This window comes from Vicia villosa, linkage group LG1, assembly GCF_029867415.1.
Source record: "Vicia villosa cultivar HV-30 ecotype Madison, WI linkage group LG1, Vvil1.0, whole genome shotgun sequence".
Lineage (NCBI taxonomy): Eukaryota > Viridiplantae > Streptophyta > Magnoliopsida > Fabales > Fabaceae > Vicia > Vicia villosa.
Genome location: NC_081180.1, coordinates 128,234,911 through 128,260,651, shown reverse-complemented (window position 1 = coordinate 128,260,651; position 25,741 = coordinate 128,234,911). Strand labels below are relative to the sequence as shown.

The 25,741-nt window shown below is 34.2% G+C and overlaps 2 protein-coding genes and 1 pseudogene across 2 annotated transcripts; all 3 read left to right on the top strand.

Annotated features, from left to right (window-relative positions):
* Nucleotides 1-5,241: 5,241 nt before the first annotated feature.
* Nucleotides 5,242-13,953, top strand: LOC131653720 (uncharacterized). The gene is made up of 5 exons (XM_058923994.1): nucleotides 5,242-5,460; nucleotides 5,538-5,639; nucleotides 5,856-6,213; nucleotides 13,460-13,759; nucleotides 13,928-13,953. Exons 1-5 carry the CDS (start codon nucleotides 5,242-5,244, stop codon nucleotides 13,951-13,953), a joined length of 1,005 nt encoding a protein of 334 aa, XP_058779977.1.
* A 6,144-nt stretch (nucleotides 13,954-20,097) lies between these two features.
* On the top strand, nucleotides 20,098-22,027 carry LOC131644168 (pentatricopeptide repeat-containing protein At3g04760, chloroplastic-like). The gene has a single exon (XM_058914593.1). It carries the CDS (start codon nucleotides 20,429-20,431, stop codon nucleotides 21,839-21,841), a length of 1,413 nt encoding a protein of 470 aa, XP_058770576.1. The 5' UTR covers nucleotides 20,098-20,428; the 3' UTR covers nucleotides 21,842-22,027.
* A 2,880-nt stretch (nucleotides 22,028-24,907) lies between these two features.
* LOC131616635 (cysteine synthase-like) lies at nucleotides 24,908-25,531 on the top strand (annotated as a pseudogene).
* The last annotated feature ends 210 nt before the right edge of the window (nucleotides 25,532-25,741 follow it).

Genomic DNA, 25,741 nt, shown 5'->3' with positions numbered 1-25,741 from the left:
GAAAATATTTTTAAAACAGAATTATTTTTGCATATATAGAAATTAAATTTTTTATGTTTATAATAAAAAGATAATATATTTATATTATGAATTATGAAAATAAAATATTAAAAAGAGAATATTTTTATACATATAAGTTATAAATGTTTTATGTTTATATAAAATAAGTTATTTTTTTGAAAAATAGAAATATAAACAAACTACAATTAAAAGTATATAGAAAATATTTTTAAAACAGAATTATTTTTGCATATATAGAAATTAAATTTTTTATGTTTATAATAAAAAGATAATATATTTATATTATAATGAAAAAAAAATATTAAAAAGAGAATATTTTTATACATATAAGTTTTGAATTTTTTATGTTTATATAAAATAAGTTAATTTTTTGAAAAATAGAAATATAAACAAACTACAATTAAAAGTACATCATTGTTGTATATATTTGATAAAAATAGTTTTATTAAAAAAAATCTAATAGACTATGTTTTATATGTAATATATATTATTGTTTTTTAAAATAGAAATTATTACTAAAAATAAGATACATATTAATCTTAATGAATGTATAGAAGTTATGTTTGAAAAATATTATTAATATTTAAAAATTAAAAATAAAATATTATAAATTTACATTTTGTATATAATATTTATTATATATTTAATAAAAAAATTATATTTATTATCTTTATGAACTATGGTGTTACATGAGTAGTACTTTTTAATAGATAATATTTATTTATCTGGTACATGTTTAATAGTTGAATCAAAAATAATATTTTTAATAATAGTAAATATTTATTAGTAGTATTTTTATTAAATAATATTTTTAATATATGTAGTTAATAAAAAAGTAATTTTATGGTTAACATAGGTTCAATATAACATGTGTAGTTAAAAATATTAGTAGTATTGTTATTAAATAATATTTTTAAGAATAGTAAATATTAACTAGTATACGTCTAAGAATAATATTAACTTGATTAATATTACTAACTCAAAATGACAATGATTGTATAAATGTGCAGTATGGAATATTATCGGTATTATCGTAGTTGGATGTACGATAGAACATTTCCAGGAAGAATGGGACTTAAACCCAATTTTATAGTAGGAGTTGAAGGGTTTATCAGTTGGGCGTTTGCTCAGGAATTATGTCGAAGCGAAGGAGGAGTTAGGTGTCCCTGTCTTAAATGTGAATGTAGACCAATAATTAGTGACCCACAGGAAATAACAGCTCATTTGCATAGAAGGGGTTTCATAGCAAATTATTGGGTTTGGACGTTTAACGGTGAAGAACTGCCTAGTAACGTACCAGAGACTAGCAACTCTCATGCTTCAAGTAGTCGGCCGCCTGTGGAATATGAGGAAAACTTTAATCTGATTGGTGACATGGTTGAGGATGCTTTTGGTGTGAACGTGACTTATGATGAGCCTGAAGATTTTGGTGGGGAAGAGATGCCGAATGAGGAAGCGCAAAAATTTTATCAGTTGTTGAATGAGATGAATACGCCGTTGTTTGATGGATCGTCTGACTCAAAGTTATCAATGTGTGTGAGATTGTTGGCCGCCAAGGCAAATTGGAATGTTCCTGATAAGTGTTTGGAATTCTTCGTAAAGATGATGTTGGACTCAACTGCAATGAAAGACAACTTGCCTACAACATTTTATGAAGCAAAGAAGTTGGTGTCGAAGTTGGGCTTAAGAGTAAGAAAGATTGATTGTTGCATTAATGGCTGTATGTTGTTCTACGACAATGAGTTTGGTACTCAAGATGGGTTGTTGGAGGAATGTAAGTTTTGTATGAGTCCAAGATATAAAGTTCCAAGTAGAGCCGTTAACACTAATCAAGACCGTGTAGCAGTAAAGTCCATGTTTTATCTTCCGATAATACCAAGGTTAAAAAGAATGTTTGCTTCAATGCACAGTGCAAGTCAAATGACATGGCATCACACAAATAACACAAGTCCAGGCACTATGCGGCATCCATCTGATGGCGAGGCATGGAAGCACTTTGATCGGATGCATCCTGATTTTGCCGCCGAACCTAGAAATGTCAGGTTGGGATTATGCTCTGATGGATTTACTCCATATGTCCAAGGGTCGGGAACTGCATATTCTTGTTGGCCAGTTATTGTAACCCCTTACAACCTCCCTCCTGAGATGTGCATGACAAAACCATACATGTTTTTGACGTGCGTCATTCCAGGACCTTCGAGTCCAAAAGCAAGAATTGATGTGTATTTACAACCTTTAATTGATGATTTGAAGAGATTGTGGATTGGAGAATGGACTTATGATATATCACGTAAAGAAAACTTTACAATGCGAGCTTCATTGATGTGGACCATCAACGACTTTCCAGCATATGGCATGTTGTCTGGTTGGGGTACGCATGGCAAAATGGGTTGTCCGCATTGCATGGGAAACAACAAAGGGTTCACGTTGGATAAAGGTGGGAAAAGCTCGTGGTTTGACTGTCACCGCAGATTCCTACCACGAAATCACTCCTATAGAAGAAACATGACAAACTTTAAAAAAGATGTACGAGTGAAAGATGCGCCTCCGCCTCGATTGTCACCATGGGCTATATGGGAACAAGTTAGTGAGCTACCAAAATTTACAGATACTGGCAAAGAATGCCGAATTGAAGGATACGGAGTCACGCACAATTGGACAAAAAGAAGTATATTTTGGGACCTCCCGTATTGGAAGGATAACTTGTTGCGCCATAATCTAGATGTTATGCATATTGAGAAGAATTTTTTTGATAATGTATTTAACACAGTGATGGATGTGAAAGGCAAAACGAAAGATAATGAAAAGGCCAGACAAGACATGGAAAAATGGTGTAACAGAAGAGAGTTGGAGTTGAGGCCTCTACCGAATGGAAAGTTATTAAAACCCAAGGCTTGTTTCACTCTGACTTCCCAAGAAGCTAAAGCTGTTTGTCGATGGCTAAAAGATTTGAGAATGCCCGATGGCTATTCATCAAATTTATCAAGGTGTGCTGACCCTAACACTGGGAAGTTGCATGGAATGAAAAGTCACGATTGTCACATTTTCATGGAACAATTGTTACCAATTGCATTTGGCTCGCTACCCAAACATGTTCTTGATCCACTAACTGAAATTAGTCAGTTTTTTAGAGATATTTGTGCGTCATCTTTAAAAGTGGAAGACATCATGAAGTTGGACCAAAACATTGCAATCATTCTTTGTAAGTTGGAACAAGTATTTCCGCCTGGTTTCTTTGACTCCATGGAACATTTACCTGTGCATCTTGCATATGAAGCTTTTCTTGGTGGACCAGTTCAATATAGGTGGATGTATCCGTTTGAAAGGTTCATGGGTGATTCAAAGCGATCAGTGAAGAATAAAGCAAGAGTTGAAGGTTCTATATGTGCACATTACCTGCATCGAGAAACATCACATTTTTGCAGTCATTATTTCAATCACTTGATGTTAACTCCTAGAACCATACGGAATCCGGTAAATGTCAACCAGAGGAGTCAATTCACCTTATCGGTATTCGGTCTTCCAGGTCGACCTTCTGGAAAGAAGAGTGTGCATTGGTTGACCCAGAAAGAAATGCAATCCGCACATGTCCATGTCTTGATCAACTGCGTTGAAGTTAAACAATACCTTGAGTAAGTTTACCCAATAGTTTTTTTACCTTTGTTGACAATGTCTGTATACCAAACTTATTTAACTTATGCTGTATATTTTGTAGGGAATTTAACAATGCCTATTTTCATAGTACCGGTGTACAGTCAACATCCGGCGTCATTCATGCTCAATTTCCCTTATGGTTCAAGCAAAGATTGTCTACCGTGTTTCCACCAACTCCAGAAATACTCCATTTGAGAAACTTAGCAGAAGGCCCTATCCAAAGCGCAAATGATTGGCACACATACTTCGTGAACGGATATAAGTTTCACACTGAGGCATGGACTGAAGGGAAAAAAACCATAAACAGTGGTGTATTTGTAAAAGGAGTTACAGATGGTGGTGAAGATGACTTTTATGGAGTTATTAGACATATCTACGAGTTGGTATACCATTACTTGGATTCAGAAAATAAAGTTGTCTTGTTTTATTGTGAATGGTATGATCCAAGTAGAGGCACCAAAATAGACAGGTCATACGGTACTGTTGAGATTCAAATGAACCGGAAATACAAAGAGTATGATCCTTTCATAATGTCAAATATTGTTAGGCAAGTTTATTATGTACCTTATCCTTCATTTGTGACACGTAAAAGAGGATGGTGTGTTGTAATAAAAACAAAACCCCAAGGTCATATTGAAAACGGAGATCAAGTAGAAGATGTTGCCTATCAAGTTGATGATGTTGATCAAATTAATGAAGTGGTTGCAGCTGAAGACATTACAAGTTTGAATGACACAACTGTTGAGGGACATCAAGTTGATGCATCTATATTGTTGGTTGAAAATAATGTGGATGAAGAGAATGATGAAGAGTTTGAATCCGATGACAATAATTAAGAGAATGACGAAGAGAATGATGAAGAGAATGACGAAGAGAATGACGAAGAGAATGATGAAGAGAATGATGAAGAGAATGATATGGATAGCGAAGATGAAGAATAACTAAACATTGAATGTAATATCTAATTATGTGTTAAGTAATATCTAATTATGTGTTAAAGAATAACTATTTATGTGTTAATGAATATCTATTTATGTGTTAATGAATATCTATTTATGTGTTAATGAATATATATTGATCTTAATGAATTTATTATCTTTGTTGGTGAATAATAAAATAGGTAACATGCCACCTAAGAGTAAAGATAGTGGTAGGAAGTCCCAACGTCCGAGGATAGTAGTATGTGACGCGCCTCACACAGCAGCGTGTCCCCTCCCTCAGAGTCATGTTGATCCTATGTCTCTAGCCAGTACTCAGGCTTTTACCCCATTACTCTCCTCCCACACATTCCCGTCTGGGGTACCTGCATCTTTCCAGTACTCAGCGGTACCTCCATCCTTCCAGCATCCTGGTGTGCCATCGTCCTTCCAGCAGGCAGCAGGACCTAGCTTTCCATTCACACATACTGGTGTGCCCCCTCCCAGCTTTCCATTCTCCCATACTGGCATGCCTTCATCCTTCCAGCAGACTGGAGGATCTGGTTTTTTATTGCAGGAGAAATGTGTGTGGGATCCTTTGAGTGAAAAAAGTGTTCAGAAAGTTTTCAACACCAGATGCTCTAAAAGAATGTCTGATATGCTGCGCCGAGTAAGGGAGAATCATGAGCTTCATGGCATCCGTCCTAACTGGATAGGCGAGGAGGTTTTTCATGATCTTGTTACATATTGGAGGAGTCCAGAATTCCGGGCTAAATCAGAAACTTTTAAGAAGATGAGGGCATCTGAAAAGGGCGGTTGTGTCAACACAGTTGGAAGTATTAGCACCGCCGAGCATGCCCGACGATTGGTAAAAATTTTAAATTTTTTAAGTTACATCTTTATTCATAATATATTTTACTAATTATTTTTAATTATATTATTTAGGCTAAGGAGTTGGGGAGAAAACCATTGATGCCTGAGCTGATTTCGAGGACCCGGACAAGGAGATCGGGAGGTTTTGTCGACGAGCGCACGAAGTTGTATCTTGTAAGTGAAATTTACGTTGTTTATTTTTTTTAAATTAATACAAAATTTGTGACGTGAATTTCATGTGGCAATTGATAAATTGCCACATTAAAATCATGTGGCAAATCATAAGTTGTGGCGTGAAAATCACGTGGCAACTTTTTAATATATTTTAATTGACTAATTAAATATGCATTTAAATATTTAACTTACATTTTTTATTGAATATCTGTGCAGGAAGATTATGATAGGCGACTTGCCATTTTTCTGGAAAATAATCCTCAATTCATGCCAGCAGAGGGGGAGCCGCTAAATGCGGATGTTGATCACTATATCTGGTGTGAGGTTATTAAAGAAAAAGGACCTAATGGTTGCTTTTTTGGTGCTGGAAATTTGGCGGCCAGCTATAGACGTGGTGACCGCAATCTGTTTCAAAGACTTCAGGATGGAGAGGGTGGATCGCGTCAACCAAATCTGACACAGGAACAAACTGAATTAGTAAGGCAATTGGCGAGACGCGAAAGTGAGGCCCAGATCGAGATGATGCGGAAGAAGCAGGCTGATATGGAGGAGCAGCATGTGCGACAGATGGAGGGCATTATGAAGAAGCAAGCTGAGATGGAGGAGCAGATGAGACGGTTTATGCAAGGAGGTGGAAATTACAGTAATGCTCCTCCTCAAGAGCCGGAGGATGACGGGGTGGCTGATGATTTTAATCCGGATAATTATTTTCCGGATGATGCCTCTTGAAAACATTTTGTATTTTATTTATTTTTAATTTATTTTTATGTAAAATATTCTACATTTTAATTCATTAAAGTATTAGTTTTAAATTTTTAGTTTTAATTAATTGAATTTATTATATAATGTTTATTATATGAATTTATTTTATACAAATTTATTATATAAATTAGTTTTTATAGATTTTAATATATAAATTTTATTTTATAGGTTTTATTATATAAATTTTATTTTATAAATTTTATTATATAAATTTTATTATATAAATTTTATTATATATATTTTATTATATATATTTTATTATATATATTTTATTATATATTAATTAATTATAAAAAATATATAAAACAAAACAAATCTAGCGTGAATAAATTTAAAAAAAAAAGCATTTAATGTAGCGATGTGGTAAACACGTCGCTACATTGGTCAGCAAACACACTGTCCCACACCTGCCACGCCTGTTGTGTGTGCAGATGGATGTTCCCCATGTTTCCTTGTTGCGACGTGGGAGTCACGTCGCTACTTTCTGACGTGGTCTCCACGTCGCTACAAGTTGCCACTTTGTCTCCTGCGACGTAGTGGCTCACGTCGCTACTTTTTTGTTGCCACGTGATATTTCATGTTGCGACGTGTTTCCCACGTCGCTGCAGAGCATATTTTTTGTAGTGTTATTAGATTATTTTTATTGGCAGACTAAGATTTTATAAATACTGTTACATAAATATGATCTTTACAAAGTATGCATACATAAGCGGGCAATATTTTCCCTTCCAACATTGCAGAATATTATTTTTATAGGACTGCAGACTATAATTTTTATAGGATAGGCAGTTTATCATATTTCAGATCCAAATATATTAACTAAAATAAGTGCTAAATTACATGAGTAATTTCATTTTATTGACCTTGACTTGAATCTACGCATGATATTATAATAAAAAATAGACATATATAATTTATAAAACCAAAAAAATGCTATAAATAAATAAATTATGACCTGTAAAAATTACAATAAAAAATTAAGATCCCTTAAAAAAAATAGGATTCCATAAACATTATAATAATTTATAATTAACAAAATGACATATCAAGAAGTAGGTCTTGATCTTATAAACACTATCATATAAAAAAAACACAATTATTTGTATCTCGTTATAATTAATAAAATAACTTTTGTATTCAGGCGAAACAAAGTTATAAGAATATAAACATTAAAAAGATAATCACCATTCAATTATCATTATTAGTTTGTTACTTTATTAGTAGTCAATTATCATTGTTATCATTATTGATTTGTTTATTTTCAATTAATTGATATTGATTAAATTTTATAATATGCAAACCATTAAGTTAGTTCCATTGCTTAATATTTATTTTATTTTCTTTCTATGAATAGTTATATTTTAATAATAATTCATTATAAATCTGCCACAATCAATTGTTATTACCGCATTAAACATTTTATGTGTCTTACCAAACTTTTAATTTTTTTAATTCATCATACCATCATTTTTTTTTAAGTACACTTAAAAATAAAATTAACTAATTTAATGTTCCAAAGCACCATGAATATTGATTTCGAATATAAATATTAAGTTTATAAAGCAATTATGTGCAAATATCTTATAGTAGTTTTCTCATATAAAAAATATGATCATTACCTGAAGTACTAATGTTATTCGCCTCTATGCTCTTGTTGTGTATTTCATGTGTTAATATAAAACAACACTGTCATTACGTAATGACAGCGTAGATGAGAATAACATTAGTACTTCACTTAATATATAGGATTCACTGTGTATTTCATTTCATATAAAAAATATGGTCATTACCTGAAGTACTAATATGAAATACACAAAAAGGGAAAAACAAATAAGTACACCAATCAATATTGACCAGAAATATACATTAGTTGTAGATTAATTTTTAGCCACCCATATCCTCAAAATAAAAAATAGGAAAACAATATTTATTTTTGTTATAGGAAGAAAAATAGGGGCTATATTCAATTATAAGGTTTTACTTGAAACTTTAATTAATTGTGAATCCTATAAAACCTTCAAAACAAAACAAAAATAAATAAAATTATACAGAAAATTGTAGTCTGAAGGTGTGCTTAAGTGTAATTAGCATAAAACACTATTATCAAAATAATAGAGACAAATTACACATACCATTTATAATAATATTTTCTTGTATTTTAAGATAATAAATAGTTCTTGTAAAAGATAATAATAATAATAAATAGTTGATCATGCCAAAATTTAACCACTGCAAAGTAAAGAAGCGAGAACTTAAGTTATCATCTCAGCAACAACAAAATAGAAATAACAAAGAGCAATTACTAAGAATCAAACTAAATTGGAAAAATTAATAAAAATTACAACATGAAAAAATTTCACTAAAAAATTAAAACAAACCTAAATTTTAATAGCAACCATCTCCTATTTTATGTCTCTTGTTTTTCTCTATCTTACTCTCATTTTTCTCTATGTAGTAGTTACTTGTATTATGTAGAATATCTATGTTTGACTCCGCCATAGCATAGCAGGTTGTTGCCTGAAACAAAAGTTGAAGAAGAAAAAGGAGAACTAATATTTAACACATATAAAGAGAAAGGGGGAGAAATAACTGGGAGATAAGTAAGAAAAAAATTAAAGAAAGAGAGCATGATTCCTACCACCATATTGAGGACACTGTTTGCCCTGATAACGACACTGTTTCTCGAGTGTGCTGAACGGAAATAAAGAACCTGAAGAGTCACCTGAAAAAGATGAATACTAAATATTAAATGTCCTTAACAACTCCATCTAACATATTAATATCCTTAATCCAATCAAGTTTATCATCAAATCCTTCCAAATAAACTTGAAATTCAAAAGAAATCCAGACTATGATTTAAAACGAATAACAAATCGGACAAAGAAATGATTCAAACCAACAATAACCCAGACAAAAAAACTAACATATGAAAGCAATTACAATTATAAGAACATCGATTTACATGCATTTTATAGAATATCGTATTATGAAGAACAAAGAGAGAAATTGTTGAGAGAATGAGTGAAAGTGAGGCACTAAAGAACGCCTATAATCAAACAACAAAACAAAATAAAAAAGGAATAGAAACTAAAAGCAAACAAATCAGAATAGATCCACAATACTCATCGATGCTCTCTGCTTCTTTTAACTTCCACCTTTGTCTCACTCAAATTAATCACAACAATCACATCCATACACAGAAGAGTCATGAAGATGAAGAAAAAAGTTTACAGCTACGATGTCCTTGCATGAAGAAGATTTGAATGCGGTAGTGTATGCAAGCGAGGCACGATGCAGGTGAAGGCCGGAGGCCTGGTGCCGAAACGAAGAGGGGTCATGCAGTGTTGTCGTTGATTGGTTGTGAAGGCGTCGGCGCCGCATGTTTGTTGAGTTGCTGGAACTTTATCGGTTGAGGGCGATTTGTCGCTGTGAAATCGTCTTGCATTCATCAACGTACAAATGAAATTGTGAGATAAAGATGAGATAAAATCATGAAGAAGAACATATATTGATGTAACAAAAAAATACCTTCTTTGATTTTATAGATCTGAAAACATCACTTATCTTTTTAACAGATCTAAACAACACCACTGATTTCACATATTTAAAATATCATTGATATAAAATTCAGAATTGTTCAAAACGATTCAGAAAAATATAAATAAAGGAAATTAAAGTTTGAAGATTGAAAGAAATATTTGAGTTTCAACATTGTTGTTGAAAATACAGAATTGAAGAGATAAGGGAGATGAAAGAAAAGTTTAAGAAAGAAGATATGAAACTATGAAAGAGAACAAAAGAAAAGAAAATGAAGAGAGATTTTGTATGTTTGAAAAATTAATTAAAGATAGATTTGATTATTATTATTATTATTATTATTATTATTATTATTATTATTATTATTATTATAAAATTGATAATTTTAGTGAACAAAGACCAAATAAAAATTATTCTGATGTGTTGAAAGAAAATCATATAAGGGTAGTCCAAGCTCCGTTGTGTCTTATGAGTACTCTATACATGAAGTATTGTGAAAATTCAAAATGGCATTGAAAGTAGGAAAGAGACATTTCAGTTTTTTGTTTTTCTACAATTTTGAGAACTTAAATAGTTATTAAAAAGAAAAACAAATTAAAAATCAATTTGAAAAATGATTTTGTTATTAATAAAAATATTTCCTTTTATAGCAGAAATATAAAGAAAAGAATACGAGTGTCAATTGACAAACCCCAAAATACTCATTTTATTTTATTATATTGTATGATTAAAACTTAAATGAATAATGATCACTATTAAAGAGCCACCAACTAAACTATACATGTTTGTTCTAGACCACTATTAAAGAGCCACCAACAAAATATATTGATTATTATATATAATTAGACTAAATAAAAAAAATTAAAAGTAAATGACATAAAATCATTTTAATAGCAGTGGAAAACGTAAAATTTTGACAATGAATTACTTTTCATTCACTAAAGCAAGCATATAAAAAAATCAAATTCACACATTGGTCTAAAATTATTTTTAATTAATTTATAAGTGAAACATTTTTTTTTATTTTGATCAATATTACATTTATTTATATATATTGTTATTTATTTACATCAATTTTTTGTAGTTATTTTTGTAATATTTTTTATTTATTTGATTTGAGATAAAACCTTCTTAAATTTTTATCAGAAGAAGATAAGTCTTCTCCTTTTTCTTGTATTATGTCAGAATTTTATTTAAACTTGAAACTTCAAATAAGTATAATGAGATTTAACATAAATAATAATATTAATAACAATGAAAATTTTTCATTAATAAATAAAAATCACACATCATTAAAATTTTCAGATGTTTTAAAAAATACAAAAATATCTTTACATGAGGCGCGTGTTTGTATAATTTTAAAATCTAAAAGAAGAAACAATAGGAACTCTAATGTGTTTATTTTATTCAAAATTTAGGTAAATGCATTAGGAATATATGTTGTAGTACGATATGAAGGTAAACAAATGTATCATAAACCCTACATTAATTTATGTAATGGAATAATTGAGCGAGACTTTGGGAAAAGGGAGAGAAGTATACGCTTTGCCTTTTCAAGTTGTCTAATTGTTAGTTCGAGGGCCCTTCATCTGGTTTAATCTTCCTTTGTCTAGATTCGTCGCCCAACTCCATATTTCTCTGTCCATAGGAGTGGAAATAGGCTAGGCTAGGCTTTATAAAGGCCCGAGTCTCGTCTACGATAAACTTTAAAGGTCTAGGTCAGACCTATGACCTATTATGCCAAACACAGAAACCCAAATAAGTAATTGTAATGCAATTTACCGATGTATTATGGCCTATGTATACATTAGAAATAAGGAAAATTAATACTTACCAGAAGCTTTCTCCTTTCAATCATCGTTGTGAATATCTTCATTTTCCATACAACAAAGGTTGGACGAACTATGGAGTCCTCATCAGTTACTTCCTCCACGCAATTGTCACCCCCAGAGCTCTATTCAAATAGTCCATCAACAATTCATCCCTAATATCCTATTTCTCATATATATGATATATATATATATATATATATATATATATATATATGTATAGAAAATTATCAAATAAACCTGCCATTTGCCTCATTGACTACTCAAATTTAAAATAGACCAATTGCAAATCATCTCTAAATATTTTTTTCATACATAACATGTATGAAATAACCAACTGTATAAACACAACCCACCATATGATTCGACCGCTCTAGACATTACCTCTAACAATACCTCAAACTACATAACTATGTACATTTGCATAAATTATCTAACACAATTACAGCTATGCACTATGTGCAAACCTAACAAGAGCAATACGCTGCTGAACATACCTTACTTCGTTGTCTAAGTTTGTATTCCCGTCACCAAGCATTTGTGGATTCTCAACATGAAATACTGAATCGCCGCAGATTTTCAACTTCGACGACACCTTCACACATTGCATCACCGTCTTCTTCAACTTCCGCAACCTCCACGCCCTCCACCACGACTCGATTTTCTTCATTACTAACACCCGATGTTTCACCTTCGGTTACTTCTCCGACCATTCTGCAAATTAAAAACAAATATTAACTAAGGGGTATTAAACATTATACATGCAACTAATCTACAGTTTCAAAATGGTAACACCGATTTCCAAACACCCTCCATTTTCTGCCATGGTTGAGTCAGCTGGGTTTGTAGAAATTGTAGCTCAAAGGACAAAATTGATTCTTTTTAGAACCCTAATTGCACTTCTATTTTCTAATAGTGTATTAACCAACATATCTTTTAAATTGGGTTGGGTCTAATAGTTTGGGCCTTTAAATTAAATCTTAATTTCTCCAATATATTTTAGACAATTTCTTTATAGACCCCCCAACCTTCTTGGTCAGACGAAATTCTCAAAATGCCCCTATATTTCAGAAATGCATCTTCGAAATTAAAAAAAGTGATTTCGGAAGTGCATCTCCGAAAACACATTTTTTTTACTCAAAAAAATTATTTCGGATATGCATCTCCGAAAACAACGTTTCAAATATGCATTTCTGAAATATCGCGCGTTTTGCTGTTTAAACAAAACAACCTCCCCCATTTGTATTTTACCCTAAATTTCAAACTTTCCAAATTTCTCAAACATTTCCAGAAGCACACTACAAAGGCTACTTCAAAACAACATCCTATTACTCTCCAACATTCAAAGACAACTTCTAAAGCACCACCAACATCACTTCAAATCTGTAAGTTCTCACAACTTTAAATGTAGGATTGAAAATGATATTAGGGGTGTTAGAAATTAGTACAATGTAGTATATTTAAGTTATTATATGTCATTGAGTATGGTTAGATAGGAAAAATATGATTTTGAAGCACTTAGGGCAACATGTGGAGGTTCTGCAAAAATGGAGTTCGCAGGGGGCTTTCGGAAGTGCATTTCCGAAAACACCTCCTTGGCCAGTTTCAAAAGTGCACTTCTGAAATGAACCCATAAATGTTTTTTTGTATTTTCTTGATTGTTTCACATTCTTATGGATTTTATTTTTTTAGGAAAAATGGCAGGCAACCCCACACGACTTAGACAGGGCAGAGAGACCCAAATAACGTCGGCTAGACGCGAGCGGGCGACACAGTTGGCATCGACACAAGGAAGGGGTAGAGTACAAGTACCCGTGCATATGGATGAGGCTGGTTCCTCATCTGGATCGAGGAGTCGGCTGGCTCGGGTGTCTTCTTCCCGTCAGGATGAGGTACGAGAGGATGAGGAGGAGGTGAGATACGAGGAGGATGAGGAGATACCTGATGTTGACCCTCCGCACGCGGAGGAGGAGGAGAATGGCTTCCCGGGAGGTCTTAGGGACACTTCCTTGCTGATTTCCTACCACGACCACGTCGCTCGACGTGTTTGGGAGGGAGAGTTATTTTTTTTAATTTAACCGACTTTATAATTTAACCGTTTTTTATTCCACTTTGTCTTAACAGTCTAACTAACAATCTCTTTTGTTTTTGTTGTAACAGGAAAGGCTGACGATAAAATCCGTTAACCACACACGGAAGATTTTTGATCTGTTTAAACCAGAGGCTCAGTGGTTTAATGAAGTGGTAACTGCTTCCGGGCTCGACGGGTTATGCATGTTCGACTATACGACTATGAGCCACGACATGCAGGGGACTTTCGTGGAGCGGTGGTGTAATACGGTGGGAGAACTGACTTTTTAAAATGTTGCAGATAGCAAGAGTCGCCACCAAACTTTATTTTATCCAATTGGAAAGGCAAAAAGAACAGGAAAGACCTTTGAAAGATTTTGAGTTCGGGGGGTAGGTTATACAAAGGGAAGGTGTAAGCACCCTTTGTATCCATTGTTATCCTTGGGATCTTAATTGCTTAGCTCACTTTGTTTGTAATGTTTGAAAAGAAGTGTAGTGTGTGTTTAGAAAAGATTTCTGAATAAGGACTTTAACTTGTAAATAAGTGTAGTCTTTTGGAAATTGTTTTGAAAAGAGGTGTGTGAAAAGTAATTTTGAAGTATTGAGTAAGCAATTAAGAACTACCTACCCTAAGTTCGTCTTTCTTGTTTTTTAAGTCTTTCGTTTGAAGGGGATATCCATACCATAAGGGGGTAGGAAGTCCTTTCATTGGATGTTAAGGGTCATTGAGGGTCATCGTTTACCATAAGGCTATCCATACCATAAGGAGGGTAGGAAGTCCTATGAGTTAATGAGAATAGTCATAAAAAGGCAACTAGTAAGGATACCTTAGCAATCGAAAGGGACTATCATCAAGATCATTTATCGTAGGCAACATCGAAGGGACGAGATCTTTTTGTGATGATTTTATTCGCATGCAGCAGGCTAAGGTATCCCTACATCCGAGGGACTTGACTATTATTCGAAGGCAGCATAAGAGGAATTATCCTAAAGGTGAGTGTGTGAAACAATAGTGATTGATTTATATTAATCCTGAAAATTAGGGTTATGCTAAGTTGCTTTTAGTCTTGCCATATAATCCTATTCAATTTCTAACTGTTAATATTCCAGGAAATAAAAAGCAGAAAATAAACCTATGCTATTAAAAGGCTTCAGGGAGGGGAAATTACAAAACCACAAACCAGGAAAAAGGCAGAAATATAAAACCTACAACTATTACATGGCTTTGGGGCAGTTACATAATAGAGGAAGAATAATAGCGCGAAAATAAAAAACCTAACTATTACAGGGCTTTGGGGCAGTTACAATAATTATTCAAAAGGTACGGAAAAATAAACCTAATTAAAAATTATTACAACCTCGAAGCCAATACACAATTAAAAATAATTAAACGCGGGGGGGAAAATCGAAGAATCGATGAAAATAAAATAAAATTAGGGTTTGACAAAATAGGGTTATAAGGCAAAATACTTTTAAGAAGGGAAACCTAATGGGTAAAAAAACCAAATGTTAATGTGCAATACCTACCTACGCACGCATTAGGGTTATCTATGGTTTTTGAAGTTTAAAGCTAAACTTGATTAAAAAAACCTAAAATTAATTAAACCTAATTAAAATTATTAGGTAAATGAAATTTAGAAAAAACCTAAAATTAATTAAGCCTAATTAAAAATTATTAAGTAAATTAAATTAAGAAAAAACTAAAATTAATTAAAATTATTAGTAATTTAGATTAATTCTAAAAAACTATTTTTATTAATTAAAATGAAATTTGTTATTTTTATAAAAAAAAAATTAATTTTGAATAGAATTAAATAAAGGATTTTCTAATTAAAAAAATAAAATAAAGAAAACAATAAAAAAATCAAAATAAAGTAAAACAAATTTAAAAACTTAGCGTTTTGATTCAGTGTGGCGAGATTGGAGGGTTCATGGTGCACCTGCGTTCTAAGGCGCGTTGGATCTGAGACAAGAAAGATCTGATGGCTGATGGCACGAGGGTACACGCGTACGCATGTGGATGAGGAACACCGGATCTCCCAGCTTTTAAAATATGGACGCGCGCGCGAACGGGCCAATGGGGAAGCGACATGCGTTCATCTTCTTCCTCCCTCCGTCGTCTAATCCGTGTAAAAGACATGTAGCTACGGACAACCGTTGTTATAGCCTGTAGCGGCGATTTTCAAGTGTAGCCATAGCACCTGCAAAAATTAAAGAACGAAATACGCCATAGAAGTTTAAAATAAAACCATGGATCGATTGGGTTTGATCCCCTAAACGTGATGATGGCCCTGGTTTTGTCTAATTTTGCTTAAATCAGAAAGCCCCAATTGGAAGCTCTAAAACCTAACAATGGCGTAAACCTATCCATGTATTCATCCTTCAATTAAACCATTCAGAAACATTATATGCATCAACATAAACACACATATGCAACCAAATCACGTTAATGATGCGTAAATAATTGAAATCAAAATTAAAAAAGGGACGCAAACCGTGACTTGCCAGTGATGATTCTTGACGCTTCAGAGCTCGAAGATGAGTGGGGAATGATCAGTGATACTCCAGGAATGTGTTTGAATCTCCAAAACACCTTGAATCGATCTCCAACTCCAAGAACAAATTTGACTTTTCTTTGAGTTTTTTCAAGAGTTGTTAGGGTTCTTGGAGGATAAATTTCGTGTCCTTTAGGTCTGGAATGCTTGTGCATATATAGGAGATCCAATTAGGTTAAGAAAAATTAATTGAATCCTCTTGAATCCATGATTGGCAATTTGATTGAAATTGATTTGTAAAGGTTTCCAAATTGGTCCCATTTTGATTCAATCTTTCCAATCTTCATTAGCACGAATTTTGATCACATATAATGTCTAATTGGTGATTGGATTTGGTTAAAAAAAACTCTCCAATCAAATCTTTGATTTTTATTTAAATTATTTGATTTATATCATTTTAAATGAAAAAAAATCAATATAAAATCAAATAAAACTCATAAATTCGTGGAATTTGGATTGGATATCTTTGATGACTTGAGGAACAAGATTGGATCATAAAAGATTGGGCTTCTTTGCAAAAAAATCCAATTTGACCCTTATTTGCTTCACATATTTTACCAAAACTTGACCAACTTTGACAAAGCATATCTCCCTCAAATTTTAAGATATGAAAGTGTTCTAGGACTTTTTGGAAAGCCCAAGAAGTCCTACACAAGCCACTTTCAGACATTTTTTGCATTTGGAGATTTTATCTTGATGAATTGGCTTTGACAAAAACTGCTTTTGGTTGACTTTCAAAAAGGACCTGTAATGTTTTGGCTCATATCTCTCAAATGAAGCATTTTTGGACTTGGCTTTAGAGAGGAAAAGTTGTATAGAATTCAATTTCCTTCAAAATAGGTTTTGGTAGGGAAATTTCTGATGTACCATGTAAGAGTTATGGTTGGTCAAAGTTCTGTTGACTTTTAGGTCAAAAAACCCTAATTTAGAAACTTTGTGTTTTGTTGATTTTTGAACTTTCCTTGATGAATCATGATCAAACCTTGATCAAATGATGAATGTTACTTCAAAATATGGATGTTGACCAAAAATTTGGAATTTGGACTGTATGTTGACCATAATTAACTTTTAGGTCAAACTAGTCAACTGTTGACTATGTGAGCATTTGACCGAGCAAATTTTGGGATTGAAGCTTGAATTTTGTCATGGAGGTAATTTAAATCATAAGAGGTGATATGAATCCCATTTGAGACCTTGATTCAATCATCTTCTTTGATAAATCCAAAACCCTAGCTTGAAGGTCTTTGATTATGAGGGAGAGCATACAATCAATTCATGAGATGTCTTGAGCCATTGATTACAGCGGAGCTTGAGTATGAAAATATGGAAGGAAAATTTCGGGGTATGACAGGTGGCACAAGGAGACGTCTTCTTTCCACTTTCCTGTTGGGGAGTTGACGATCACCTTGCACGATGTTTAATGCCTGCTCCACTTGCCGGTCAAAGGGAGGCTGCTGCACCATTCTCGGATACAGAGGGTCGAGGCGATTGAGTGGACCCAAACATGGATGACTATGAGTGTCAGGCGACGAGTGGGGCCCATATCCGATTCTCCAGCTTGAGAGGTCTGTATGAGAGCCACTTGGTGGCGACGACTGAGTCCAAGCAGAAGGAGGACGAGCTTTTTACAGAATATCATTGTGCCTGCACTCTGCGGTGCTGGTTCATGTTCTTGGTGGACACTGCACTCTTTGTGGACAAGAGTGCAACCTACATTGACATGACATATCTCTGCTACTTCATGGACCTGACTACCATTCACCACTAGAACTAGGGGTCAGCTATTCTGGTATACCTATACTATAAGCCGAATGAAGCCTCCAACTGGAGGACCAGACAGTTGACTGGATCTTCCACAATCCTGATGGTAAGTTTCCTTTTAATTATTTCACATTTATTCACGGTTCGTATTTATTTTTAACATATTATCGTATTGGTGTTTCAGGGCTGGATCATTTCCTACTTCCCCCGCATCCACGGCTTCACCATTGATCCTGCGTACACTGACGCCATGCCCAGGGCCTCCCGATACATTATCTAAAGGGGGAACAACGCAGTGCCACCATATCGCGTGTACCTCGACCGCACAACTCACAATGACATCCGTTGGACGCCGTTCACCGACTACAGTGTTGTTATCCCATTCGACTGCATCGCATTATACTCTGGATGGTTGGCATGCGGGGCCAACACCATGGTGAGGTATCTACCGGAGCGGTGCATGAGGCAGTTTGCACGTGTGTAGATGATACCGAGGTCACCATTTGAGGATGCTCCCGACACAGTTACCCGAGTGGAGCTCACTGCTATATTTGAGGACTGGGAAGATCATTTGGTCCTGGAGGAGTATCGGCGTATGCAGGCAACCAAGAAGTGACATTGTGTGGAGGGGTACGTGACATGGTTCTATTGGGTGTTACATCCTCTGCTGACACTCGACGCTCCCGGAGCTCCTAGGCCAGCACACGAGGAGATCTTGGAGAACCAGTAGGCCAAGGATGATCGTGCCACTGATATCCTTCCGATATGCCAACGAATAGAGATGCTTGGGCAGGACGCATTGGACCGAGGTATCATTGCGCATGGCGGTCCAGACGCAGTTGCCATCGTGGAGAGTGAAACAACTGGATCGAAATCATCAAATGAAATCAATGAAGTCCCCGTCGATTGTTTATTTATCCCAAAAATGGGAAAGTAAAACATCGAGTAAAACCTATATGGAAAAAAAAACAAAGGTCTTACGACCCAAAGAAAAGGGTAAGGGTGTCGGTTACACAAGGAGAAGGGGTTAGCACTCCTCACATCCGTCGTACTCGACGGGATCCGCTCTTGTTAGTCTAAATCTAAGGGTGTTATCTAAAAGTCTAAAACCTAAAGCTAAAAGGAAACGCACGAAAAAGGAAGAGAAAAGAAGCATGGGAAAAAGAAAGAAAATATCCCCGCGACCCAATGCCTACGTATCCCTGTTAAGGAATCAGAGCAGTTGTAGTTCGGCTCAAAAGATTTTGTGTGTGTGTGTGTGTGTGATGTTAAATGTCGCATTCCACTGCTGTTCATCCTTTGGAGACTTACACAATTGTCATGGAACGGAGTTAACATGTGCTTAAAAAGAAAAGAAAATCGAGCAAAACATTTTAAAAGGAAAAGAAAATATAAAAGATGAATATATACAAACAAGTAGTTAAAAAGAAAATAAACAAGTTAATCATTTAATCAATTAATTAAAAATTGATTAAGATAATTAACCAAAGTTAAGAAAAATCAATTAGTAAACTAATCGATTTTAATTAACAATAATCAACTAACTACAACAATATTTAATTAATTGATTAAAAGCAAAAATGTGCAAAATAAAATCAAGCAAACAAGTTTAATAAGCTAATTAAAATATTTTTGATATGAAAATAAAATCTAAACTAAAAAAAAAACATGTTTTTGTATTTTTCACCTGACATCAAAGAAATTAAAACAAATAAGAACAAATAAAAGAAACTAACTAAAAAAACTAAGATAAAAGTAATAAGATGGGCTCAAAACCGAAATATGATAGTGTAATTAAAAGGCTGGGCGCTGGGCCCATTGCTGGCCCAATAGAATCATATGAATCAACCAAAGGGGGTTGCGAAAAGAAAAACAAGTGGGCCTGATGCCCACTTAAGCCCATGATGAACAAAAGAAACAACAACAACAAAAAAAAACCCTAGATGCTAAGTGGAAAGCGGCCACTCTCTTCATCGCTATCACTCTCTGCTCTAGATTCTATCCATACGCCCTTCTTTGCTTCCAGCCCTCCTCAGCGTCTTCCTCTCTCTCAAGCTCTGCTTGGCTCGAACCATAACAACAAACACCAATACCTCGCCTCACTCTCAATCTCTCTCTGAAACTCTGCTCTCTTCTCCAACAATAACTCTGTTTCTCTCATCGTGAAACAGAAAGAAAAGACTTCTCGATCTAATCTCTCACAGCCTCACTCTCTCGATCTCACGATTACAGAATAGAAACAACAACTCTCGGCAATTTCTCTCGATCTCATCCCATGAATCTCCGACTACAACCACCGACAACATCATCGTCGTTATCAATGACAACATTTTTAACTGAATTCTGGTCACACACTCTCAATTTCAGAACCCATTCAAACCGCACTTCTCGCCATTCAAACCCCAACTTCGTCACTTCCTCAACCCCACTTCTAAACGAAGGCAACACTAATAACCGAAGAACAAGAAACAAGCAAGCTCAAATCAGAGTCAATGAAACAAGGCCAAAACTTGATCAAAATTATGACTTTCGAGACACCAATTTAATGGAAGCTCTCGACAGGTCATGCAAATCAGGTAAGTACGATGAGTCTCTCTACTTACTTGAGCAAATGGTTAATAGGGGTTATAATCCTGATGTTGTTCTCTGCACAAAATTGATTAAGGGTTTTTTCAATTCTAAGAAAATCGAGAAAGCTATTCAGGTTTTGGAGATTTTGGAGAAGCACGGTGAGCCTGATGTTTTTGCTTATAATGCTGTTATAACCGGCTTTTGTAAAGCTGATAGAGTTGATGCTGCCAATAAGGTGCTTGATAGAATGAACAAGAGAGGTTTGGCTCCTGATGTTGTTACTTGTAATATTTTTATTGGGATGTTGTCGAGAGGGCTTCGACCTGATGCATATACTTATAATATTCTGTTGAAGAGTCTTTTGAATGAAGGAAAATGGAAAGCGGGGAAGAGATTGATATCGGATATGTCAGATAAAGGTTGTGAGCCGGATTCTGTGACATACAACACGTTGATTTATGCTTTTTGCAAAGAAGGAAAAATAAATTTGGCTTTAAAATATTTGGATAACATGATATCAGATGGTCTTTTGCCTGATATTGTTTGCTATAACTCAGTCTTGGCTTCTCTGTGTAATAATGGACATGTTGGCAAGGCTTTGAACATCTTTGAGAAGCTCGGTAAAGTGGGTTGTCATCCAAATGTAATTTCTTATCATACATTGTTTGGTGCATTGTGGAGCAGCGACAATAAAATTAGAGCGTTACGGATGATTCTGGAGATGTTAAGCAAAGGCATTGATCCTGATGAGTTCACCTATAATTCACTTATTTGTTGCTTGTGCAGAGATGGATTGGTGGATCAGGCAATTGAGTTGCTGGTTGACATGATGGAGAGTCACAAGTTTCAGCCTACTGTTACTAGTTACAATGCTGTTATTCTTGGATTGTGCAAGGTGCAAAGAGTCATTGATGCTATTGAGGTGCTTGCTGCTATGAATCAGAGAGGATGCTTGCCAAATGAAACAACCTACTTATTGTTGATTAAAGGGATTGGTTTTGGAGGATGGCGAAATGACGCGATGGAGTTGGCTAACTCACTTGTTAACATGGGTGCTATATCGGAAGATTCATTCAAACGTTGGAACAAAACGTCTATTTTAGACTTAATCATTTGATCTCTTAACTTAATTTAAAGTTCCACTTTAGTCCTTTATTTAATAAATGTTAGTTTTAACACTAATGCAAAAAGAACAATGTAATTTTTAAATTTACACCCGATATATAAAAAACGGGTGTAAATAAGAATTGCAGTGGCAATTTTGTAAATAAAGTGTCCTTTTAAGTGTTATCACCTTACAATATATACCTTCTTTTTTAAAAAAAACGGGTGTAATTTAAAAATATTATTATAATCAAATATCTATTACTCCCGTTAAACTTAAAACGGGTGTAAATATAAATAGATTAAAAAAATTATTTAATTTTATAATTTGAAATATTAATCCTTGACCTATTAACCAACCACCTATTTGATATTTTATTTTATTAAATGTTATTTGTCTAGTTTTGTGATATTAATGGGTGTAAATTAACATACACCTTTTCTCTTCACTACTCTCATGGCACGCACAACCTTTCTGAAACCCAAATCTCCATCGCACAAATCTCCGAAACCAAAATCTCTGAAACATAGATCGTTCATCGCACGCACAACCTATAATTTTGAAATAATAATACCTATATCTAAGATTGCTTATTGTCATTCCTATGTGTAACCCTATGATCGCCACGCGTTTCTTTGCTACAAGAATCATCGCATTTGGCCTCCGCGTGTTGAAGCCTCCGATGATGATCCGCTTGTGAAACGCATTGCTGCTGCGTTTAAAGCGAGGAAAGACGATACAAATCTCTGAAACCAAAATCTCTGAAACATAGATCGTTCATCGCACGCACAACCTATAATTTTGAAATAATAATACCTATATCTAAGATTGCTCATTGTCATTCCTATGTGTAACCCTACGATCGCCACGCGTTTCTTTGCTACAAGAATCACCGCGTTTGGCCTCCGCGTGTTGAAGCCTCCGATGATGATCCGCTTGTGAAACGCATTGCTGCTGCGTTTAAAGCGAGGAAAAACGATATCGTCGTGAAGGTGATTACTGATTAATTACTTTGATTTCTTAATTTGTTTACTTAATTATAAATTCTGGTTTGCTTTTGGATTTTGCTATTTGTTGATTTGTTTGTTTGCAGACGAAAATCATGGTTTGTGAGGCGCGTGAGGAGGGTGTCTTTATTACAAAATTAATCAATGATATGTTTCTCTTTTTAATTTTTATAATTTTTGTACCACCCTTATGAAAAAGACAAAAAATGAAGTTTAATTGTTTTCATGAACTTTTCAATACCTTGTCATCCAATTATATTTTTTTTATAATGATATTTGATATTTGATATATTACTTTTCAAAATTGAGAGATCTAATTGTATTTACGTGCATAGTTTTTATACTCTAATACTAATTGGAGTTTTGAACTAGGATGATTAATGTGTTTCACAAGTGTTGTGTGGGAATTAGTTTTTTATGCACAGATAAACAATGATGAAGTATAGTAGACACTGGCACAAACAAGATAGTGTAATAAGCATTGGATAATGGATTTAGTTAAGATAGAATTTGTTGTTAATAATAATGAGCAATCTCCGAAACGAAAATGGTCATTGAGACTTTTTAAGTGTCAACAAAATATAATTTTGAAAATAGGAAATGATTTAGTCTAGAAAATCTTACTTATGGTGAGTTGAATTTCTATGATCTTACTGATGTAAGACAATAATGAATTAAGACATGCATAGTAAGGGTTGGTCACAGTCACACACATAAAACCCATATCCCCTCGTGCAGCGCCGTTACGTATTAAAGAAAGGCACGAAGAATTGAAAATGGATCCAGACACGTGTGGTGTGCTTGGTACAGGGTTTATCAACAATTATGTATACTTTGTAGAAGCATCAACACAATTGTGTATTTGTAACCACAACGACAAATCATTGGAGCACGACCCCATATATCATCAAAAAATCAATCAAAATGTGCAATGTAGTGTGATTCTGATGCATAGTTAAGGAGCCTGTGTATCCAAGCAACAAGGACTACAAAAATCAAAATTTGATTCATGTGGTAAAGGAACGTTGCAAAAAGACAGCAGCTTTCAAAGCCACATGATGAAGGCGCCTTAATCTATAATGCCACATGGTATATAGACTAGAGAAAAACCTAGAGTTGTTGCAGTATTATTTGCATTAAACTGAAATGATCTATGACTGTTACAAATGATTGACATGCTGTTAGTTTTTGTTATATCAGCTCGCAGTTGGTTTTTTTTAACATTAAATGTTGATGAAAATGCATTTTTGCTGTGTACTTAACTCCGTTGTTGTTTGATTTCCCCTCTATAAAAAAGAACTGGAGTTTATACTTTTTATTTGTCTTTGATCTTCAGGTTGGGCCCCATGAATGCCTAAAAGACGTGGCTTTGAAGGTTTTGCAAAACAATGTATTAATGGTTCCTATCATTCATTCTTCTTCATAGGATGGTTCATTTCGCCAATTGTTGCATCTTGCTTCCCTATCAAGAATTCTAAAATGTAAGCTTCTAGGCATGTTGTCTATAGATAAATGGGTTGGAAGTTGGAAGTGATGTTTGGAATACGTTTTCAGGTATATGCAGGCATTTTAAACACCCTGCTGGTTCTTTGCCCATTCTCCAACTTCCTATTGGTTCAATACCTTTGGGTACATGGGAGCCTAAAGTTGGGGGATTCAAATGGATAGCCACTCGCAATGCTAAGGCCAAATGCTTCTCTTGGTGCTGCTCTAACCATGATTGTTCAAGGTGATTATTCTTACATTTTAATGTTATCTATTTTGTTAAAATAACGGTACTTTTAACCTTTTTCGGGTCTAGCTTTTGATATCCTACATGAATATGCTTTTACTTTGCAGTTTAGATTTTTTCCAATAGTTCTGCTAGTATCTGTTTTTTTGAGTTTTGGTTCTTGCTTTTGTGAGCATAAAGCTTTTGAGTTGGCTTTTGATTCTTTCTCTCGATATATGTTATAAATGTAGGATTGGCTATAGTATGATTACTGATGTGGAAGAGAAAGAGCTCATTACGCCTGGCCAGGTTGGTACTCGATACAGATGAGAATTCATCAAATAGGTCATTAAAAATGACGTTTGTAACAAATTAGTAGTTGTTTAAATTCACTTACTAGTACTAATTTGATGTATATTATCAGCGGTACTTATTTTGATTCATGTTGATTGTCTTGTGTTAATGAAGAGTGTCCTCATTGAGGCAACAAGCGGTAACATGGGCATTGGACTGGCCTTCCTAGCAGCAGCAAAAGGCTACAAGCTTATCATTACAATGCCTACTACAATGAGTCTTGAAAGAAGAACCATTCTTCTATCTTTTGGGGCTGAGTTGGTTCTCACAGATCCTGCAAAGGGAATGAAAGGGGCAGTTCAGAAAGCGGAAGAGATATTAGCCAAGACTCCAAATGCATATATCCTTCAACAATTTGACAACATTGCGAATCCAAAGGTATCTACTCATTTGTTCTTCAACTCTGCTAGTTAATGCTTGACAACGTTGGGTGACACATTTGTTTTATCATTGTATCTATAGGTGCATTATGAAACCACTGGCCCAGAGATATGGAAAGGCAAATGAGAGAAAGTTGATGCACTTGTTAGTGGTATAGGTACTGGTGGTACCATAACTGGTGCTCGGAAATATCTTAAAGAGCAGAATCCTAACATAGAAATGCAAATGGTTGAAGAGGTAAAGACATAGAAATGTTGACAAAACAAAAGCCAAAGAAGAAGAAGAATAAAACTTATATATGAAGAAAGTGTTATGACATAGTTAAAATATGATTTTTATGTCTATGATTTTATAGTACTTGAAATATTATGACTGTACATGATTTTGTATACTTTTTGGTTAATATTAAAAATATTATGACTTAGTTAAAATATGATTTTTATGTGTAGGCTTTTATAG

What these genes read in the sequence shown, in the direction of transcription:
- LOC131653720 (XM_058923994.1), top strand. Translation starts at nt 5,242, where the DNA reads ATGTCTGATATGCTGCGCCGAGTAAGGGAGAATCATGAGCTTCATGGC. An exon ending in AGCGCACGAAGTTGTATCTT is followed by an intron (nt 5,640 to 5,855) that starts GTAAGTGAAATT and finishes ATATCTGTGCAG; the next exon opens with GAAGATTATGATAGGCGACT. An exon ending in GGAGAATGGCTTCCCGGGAG is followed by an intron (nt 13,760 to 13,927) that starts GTCTTAGGGACA and finishes TTGTTGTAACAG; the next exon opens with GAAAGGCTGACGATAAAATC.
- LOC131644168 (XM_058914593.1), top strand. Translation starts at nt 20,429, where the DNA reads ATGAATCTCCGACTACAACCACCGACAACATCATCGTCGTTATCAATG.